At 43.2% G+C, this 7,009-nt stretch overlaps 1 protein-coding gene across 1 annotated transcript; it reads left to right on the forward strand.

The window, feature by feature from the left end:
- The first annotated feature begins 561 nt into the window (after positions 1-561).
- LOC136549581 (serine/threonine protein phosphatase 2A 57 kDa regulatory subunit B' theta isoform-like) lies at positions 562-6,346 on the forward strand. The gene is made up of 5 exons (XM_066540907.1): positions 562-871; positions 1,019-1,089; positions 1,349-2,751; positions 5,398-5,777; positions 5,872-6,346. Exons 3-4 carry the CDS (start codon positions 1,582-1,584, stop codon positions 5,755-5,757), a joined length of 1,530 nt encoding a protein of 509 aa, XP_066397004.1. The 5' UTR covers positions 562-871; positions 1,019-1,089; positions 1,349-1,581; the 3' UTR covers positions 5,758-5,777; positions 5,872-6,346.
- The last annotated feature ends 663 nt before the right edge of the window (positions 6,347-7,009 follow it).

Genomic DNA, 7,009 nt, shown 5'->3' on the forward strand with positions numbered 1-7,009 from the left:
TGAACCCAAAAACCAACGTGGAGGCGGTGGGGCAAAAAGGCCCCGGTGGCTTGCGAAACATGTCACCGTGGAGTGGTGGAACCAAGTGTGGGACAGAGTATACATAGCGTGATATGATTGCGCAATGTTAGCCTTCTCCAGCTCCCATCGCCTTCCACATAAATTTAGAACAATGAAATTTTTGGTCATTTCTAATTTCTACTACATTGGTCATCAACAACGGTTTGACCGCAACACCGTGACATGCGAATATGGCGTGAGCGAGTGGAGAATGCCTGCGTGAACCCTTCCTCCGTGAGGAGGCGAGCTTTTTTGTGTGCCTGCCACGTCACCCACACTATGCGACCAGCAGCAAAGGTGAAACGGAACGCCCCGCCCTCCTTGTCCGCGCTTTGGGCTTACGCCTGCCAGCAAACACGGCTCAACAAACACCAAGCCGTGTCCCCGAAGAGAGAGAGAGAGAGAGAAAAAGGAAGAAGAAAAAACAAACACCGTGGAGAGAGCGGAAAAGGACACGCTGGCCTGCCAAAACTGCTCTGCTACGCCCGTCTTCCAGAGAGAGAGAGAGGGGTTGAGAGAAAAGCAGCGAGCGGGGGCTGCAACGGAAAGAAAGAAATAATAAATAATCGTAGTGTAGAAGCCCCGAGCCCAGGAGATCCAGCAAGGAAACTCCCCCTCTCTTCCTCGTGTTCTCTCCCTCCTGCCGCCGCGCTCCTCTCCGCTCCACCTCCACCCGTCCCCACCGGCGCCACCTCGCACCCGCAGCACTCGGGTCGCTCCTCGAGGCTACCTACCTACGTCGACGGGCCCCGCACCCGCCCACCACTTCCCGCAGCCGCAGCAGGACGAGCTCGCCGCCGCCGTGTACTAGGTACGTGCGCCTCCTCCTCCCAGTCCCGTTCTGGCGGCGGAGCGGGAGGATGGGGGTTCTGGTTCCTCTCCTGCGCCGCCGCCGTTTACTGGCCCGCGCCCGCAGTCCGTGTTGACCGTTGCGTTGCTCTGCTTTTTGTTTCTCCAGAAGGAGAGGTCGCTGTCGGTAGCCCCGCCCCATCCTGATTCCTGGACCTGCGCCGCGTGGTTTCACCTCAGGTAGGCTTCCTGTCTTCGTCCCGCGCGTCAATTCCACCTAGGCCACGCCGGTTTTAGAGGAGCTGGGGGGGCGCTCCGACTCCGAGCAGTTCCTGACATTCGTTTGGGGGTGTACGGTACAGGGGTAGTAGACGATGACCATTCTAGGTTGCTCCTGCGATATGACTGCAGTAGTAGTGCTATAATTCCTGCTTAGTGTTGGCCTGCCTGAGCTGTTCATCCTGTTTGCTGACCCCCCTATTCCCCGCTGCTATTACAGGTTGGAGTGTCTCCATTTGTCAGGATAACTTGCATAATTGAAGCTTTCCTTTGTTGATGATGGGGCATGCCATGGACCAGAAGTCAGGGGGTTAGGGTTTGGTATGTGGTAGTAGCTCCTGCTTCAGCAAAAGAAGCAAGGATCGCTTTGCTTCTTTTGTCGCTTGTTCCACGGAGGATCTGAATCTTGTTGGTGCTGGTTCGGGTGGCGTCAGCTGTTCTGGGTGGGGTAGTATGATGAAACAGATATTTGGACGGCGCAAGGCGTCCAAAACCGCAGACAAGGAGTTCGCTGGCGGGAGGACGTTCAACCAGCTGTCTGGGTCTGGAGGCGCTGACCTGAGTGGCCAGCCGCCAATTCTGCCGGGTACTGGGCACACCTATGGGAGCGGGAACCGTACCGGGTTCCAAGACTCAAGGATAAATGATGCTTTGTTCTCTTCCAACTTCCGACCGTTGCCGAGCTTTAAGGATGTGCCCAATACAGAGAAGCAGAGTCTGCTCATCAAAAAGCTGAACATGTGCTGCACTCTGTTTGACTTTACGGATGCCGCAAAGAACATAAAGGAGAAGGAAATAAAGATGCTTATGTTGTTGGAGATAGATGAGTATGTCAGGACTGCTACCGTGAAGTTCCCTGAGGTTGTTGTGGAGGCAATCACAAAAATGATCTCAGTGAACTTGTTCAGGACACTAATTTCCCCACCCAGGGAGAAGAAGGTGCTTCAAGCTTTTGATCTAGAAGAGGATGAACCGTTGATGGACCCTGCGTGGCCACACTTGTACCATGTGTATGAGTTGCTCTTGACATTTGTTCAGTCTCCAGAAAATGATGCTAAACTGGCTAAGAGATATATTGACAATTCCTTTATTCTGAGGCTGCTTGAGCTCTTTGACTCCGAGGATGCTAGGGAGAGGGATCGCCTTAAGACGGTACTTCACCGTATCTATGGGAAGTTCATGGTGTATCGGCCATTTATCCGGAAAGCTATCAATAACATATTCTACCAGTTTATATATGAAACAGAAAAGCACAATGGAATTGCAGAGCTCTTGGAGATTTTTGGAAGTGTCATCAACGGGTTTGCTTTGCCACTCAAGGAAGAGCACAAACTGTTCCTTGTAAGGACCTTAATCCCACTTCACAAGCCAAGGTGCACTACAGTGTACCATCGACAGTTGTCTTACTGCATTACACAGTTTGTTGAGAAAGATTGCAAGCTTGCGGATACTGTTATTAGGGGCCTCATAAAATATTGGCCTGTCACCAACAGCACAAAGGAGGTACTGTTCTTGGGTGAGTTGGAAGAGATACTAGATGCAACACAGCCTGCCGAGTTTCAAAAATGTATGGTTCCTCTTTCTCACCAGATCGCTCGCTGCTTGAACAGCTCTCACTTCCAGGTAACAATTATTCCCTCTAAGCAACTTTATTTGTTATCTATTTCTCTTTTTCTTGAGTTGTTGACTTGTTGGCCTACTCTTCTGTTGTCAACATTGGATTAGTTGTGCCTGTGAGATAATTATCATATTTTGCTTGGCTAAATGTTATTTTATGCTGGTTGTTATAATAGTATTACCTCCTTTCACCACTAACTTAAAAATCATTTCACTTGTTTATTCTGTTGATTTCCAGTTTACTTTGTCAGAAATCTTTGTCAAATGTGTTCGCCTTGAATGTGCATATCATCAATTTAATCTCCCTCTTTGTTTAGTATTTATTTTCTATAGCCTTAATTGCAATAGTTGAACAGAAGAAACATAATTTCTGTTTCCTAATTTGTATTTTGATTTACTGTCATTGTCATATTGAATTGCTGATGATAGAAAAGGCAGGCCTCATTTAGCTTCTGAGCATCACTATTTCATGGTTTTTTTCTGTGTAACCTAGTTCACCATAACTATTTTAGCACTTAATAAAATAGCATATACTCATGCCATTAAATGTATTCTTTTTGTGAACTCAAATTAATTTGTCAAGTGCTAAAATTTTATTATCACCTATTATCTTAACTGTTCATTATCAGTTAATTGTGAAAACAGCACAACAGAGTATTTGATTTTTTTTATTTTAACAGTTATTTAACTTTGTCAAAATTTGGGCTTCAGTTATAGTTGTTGCAAATAGCTCATTGTGTGCACATATTTCCATTCTGTCTAGTCTATAGAGATTTGCTCTTTGAATGGCCTTTTACTTTGATAGTGCAAAATCAAACCATCGACCATCTAAAGAAATGACGATTTAAGGAAGAGCTACAATACTTTCAACAGCTAGAGGTTTCTTCTGAAACATTCCTACCCACATTGGAGTTAATACTGTAAGCAGAAAAAAAATTTGATAGGTTCCCATATTTTTTTCAATAGTAATTAAACTTATTGATGTCCATATAGTTAGGACTCAGGATTCCTAAACGTTTCTTTTGTAAAAAGATATGCCTTGTTTTTCCTTAGGTTTGAGGCCCTGTTTGAATACAAAATATTTTTTGGAGTTTTAGATAAATACCATGGTTTTATGAAATACTTTGGTTTTAGAGTGACATGAAGTGTTTGGATGCAACAAACTTTATGGTTTTGATGAATACCATGGTATTGCTAAAACTGTAGTCCTTTTGGAGTTTTTAAACTCCAGTAATACTTCTTTTTTCTAAACCATGGTTTTGCACATCAATGGGTTCTAAAACTGTAGTTTTTGAATACTACAACATCGAAACAAGGCCTAAAGGGCAGTGTTTGAGCCATGAAGGTGAGAATTGTAGCGATGGTTTCCAAAAACAAAAAACAAAAACTAAAATGTTTTGGTTCCCCCTCATTTTTGTACATTGGCTTTGAGTTGTGTTGACAGCAAGAGGAAGCATGTTGCCAACCATGGGCATGCACCATCAAGCAAGTATCCATGTAAAGAAATGTTTTGGAACTCAGGAATAAATTACTGCAAGTGCTGAGATTAAACACTACCTGCATATTAGCTCATAAATGTTTTTCATTTCCTTGGTGTTAACTATATGCTGTATGAAAACCTTAAATGCTCTGCATGATCATTGTAAAATAGGCATTGACCTAATGAAAGAGTCGCATTAGTCCAAGTATTGTATTGGAGATATTGTTGACAATGTCGATGCCCTAGTGGACTTCTATTTGGCATGGAGGGAGTAAAAATAATTACTGCCTTGCTAAGCATTCTGGGGTCTTTTCCTTGAACTTATATTTGACTCTACAATGGCATGCTTCAGAAAATATACTTAATTTTGTTAGATCACAAATTGTAAAATTTCTGAGGTAATGCTTGATATTTGAAATTTTTATCTGAGATGGGAGAACAACAATTGGTTGGAAATACTTTTTAGAAAACCATGTATAACCATTTGATTGGCTGCTGTTAACTGAACTGTGTACTTGTATATGGATTGATCCCTCCAGTTTTGGTAATATATATTCATTTGGAGGCTTGAATGCTTGATTTATTTCTCTATTGCTGTCTATATTATACGTTCTGATTGCTAAAGTTTTATTTGTGTACTTGCAATAAGGCTTTGTTCGGTTGTTAGGGTTTAAATCCCTAAGAGGATCCTATCCATGGAAGGATTGAGTGGATCCCTTCTATATCACTCAATCCTCTTGGGGGTTTAATCCCTTTGTTGTTTTAATCCATGACCCTGAAAACCTATTCGGTTAATCCCCCGCACTCCGCAGTCACGATCACACGAGGACCCAGCGACACAACAGCGCGGCCTCCTCGAGGAGAAATTCCACGGCTCTGTCGTGGGGGGTGATTTCCACACCGGGGTGACAAGGTTTCATGGGGAATAGGCCGGGGTAGTACCCACGAGTGGGCTAAACGAACAAGTGATTTTGCATGGGCCGGGGTAGAATCTAGCCCGGGGTCATCCCCGTGGATCAGGCCACAAACCTGGCCGGGAAGGGGCCAACCGAACAAATCCTAAAAGGGAAAATGGGGCCTGATCTTGATACCCAATACTACCTTTACCATTGTCTTTTTGTTCTGTTCTGGTAATTGCTTGTGTATTAATCTATGGTAATGTGCTTATTTAGGTTGCTGAGAGGGTATTGTTTTTCTGGAACAATTCTCACTTCGAGAATTTTGTTAAGCAAAACAGTAAGGTGATCCTGCCTATCATCTTCCCTGCATTGGAGAAAAATATAAATGGGCACTGGAATCAAGTCGTGCAAAGTCTCAGTCTGAATGTCCGAAAGTTATTCTCTGATCGTGACCCTCAATTGTTTACTGAATGCTTGCGCAAATATGAGGAAGACAAAGACAGAGAGAAGGAATTTAAACTGAAGCAAGAATTGGCATGGAAACGTCTAGATGAGATTGCATCTGCAAAAGTCACAAGTGGTGAGGCTGTCCTCGTGTCTCCAACCTTGCCTCGTCAACCTTCAGTCTTGTAGGAACCTGCACTCCATGAGTGGTAAGCAAGTTTATTATTGTCTTTTGCTCGATTGATTCAGTAATCTGTTGGTCTCCTGCAGTTTTGGTAATACATGTGTCATTGGTATTTCTAGGTCCTTGCAGAGTCGTTAGACATTGTACAGGATTGGGTTGTAGATAAAAGGGGGTATATGAAGCCACCAAGGCAGGTGTGCGAAACTGAGGAAAGAGATCTGCGAAGCCAATTGTGCATCATTTCTGTAAATCCCATGCCATGGCTTCTTTTGGCATCCTGGTGGTTCACTTTGCTGCTGTAGTCCGTTGTTTGGGAGATTGGATGTTTTTTTTTTCCCTTCTTATAGTAGAAAATGTCGAGATGGCGTGCAGTCAGCTTAAATGATAAAAGTTATAAGTTTTTCTTTCGCATATAGTTTTGATTCAGTTTGTCATGATTGTGAATGCAAGCGAATCATGTCGAATTCCTCAAAATGCTGTAGCGCGGAGGCGGCAGTGCAGTTCATCCTACGTGACTCCTCTACGCACGGTCGCATTTGTGGGGAATTTGTTTTATTTTATTTATCCCCAGGAAAAAAAAATTACGTGCTGTTTGGTTCCTTCGATGGTAATGCAAATGGAAACAAAATTAGTTCAAATTACATGTCTTGCCGTAATGTCCATAACTCTAATTTATTTCCATTTGCGTTACTGTTGACAACCCATTCTTTTCATCACACTGAGCCATGACGCGGCAGATTTTTTTTTGGTTGAGAATTATGACGTGGCAGATGATGAGTATATGGAACATTTATGGTTATGCTAGTGTCGATGCGAACATTTTTTTTCTACATGCTCCCTTCATTTTAGAAAGATACGTTTTAGCTATGAATCTTATAGCTAAAATGTCATCATTTTTAGGACGGAGGGTGTATATGCTAGGGACCCTATCCCTGTATGCTGTGATTGAGTCATGTCCAGATTGGCGTGACTGTTATGTTGGCCTGAATACTTTCTAGTTTCTTTTTTTAGACTTCACTTGCTACAAAAAGGATTTATAGCAACACCATCTTTTTTTTTAGGACGGCTATATATTGAGTCGTCCCTACAAATAGTGGTCAAATAAGCCGTTCTTACAAATCCATTTGTAGGGGCTACTGGTGTTGACCTACAAATGATCCGATTTGTAGGGACTGCTCAATATTCAGCCGCTCACGTCAAATAGTAAAAATTAAGCATTAAAATTTGAATTTTTCAAACGACTTCAAATGGAGAAAT

The sequence above is a fragment of the Miscanthus floridulus genome, chromosome 4 (genome assembly GCF_019320115.1).
Source record: "Miscanthus floridulus cultivar M001 chromosome 4, ASM1932011v1, whole genome shotgun sequence".
In the NCBI taxonomy this organism is placed as follows: Eukaryota; Viridiplantae; Streptophyta; class Magnoliopsida; order Poales; family Poaceae; genus Miscanthus; species Miscanthus floridulus.

Excerpts from the sequence above, each read along its gene's own strand:
- LOC136549581 (XM_066540907.1), top strand. The coding sequence starts at position 1,582 with ATGATGAAACAGATATTTGGACGGCGCAAGGCGTCCAAAACCGCAGAC. Across the intron at positions 2,752-5,397 it reads TGAACAGCTCTCACTTCCAG|GTTGCTGAGAGGGTATTGTT; the intron begins GTAACAATTATT and ends GTGCTTATTTAG.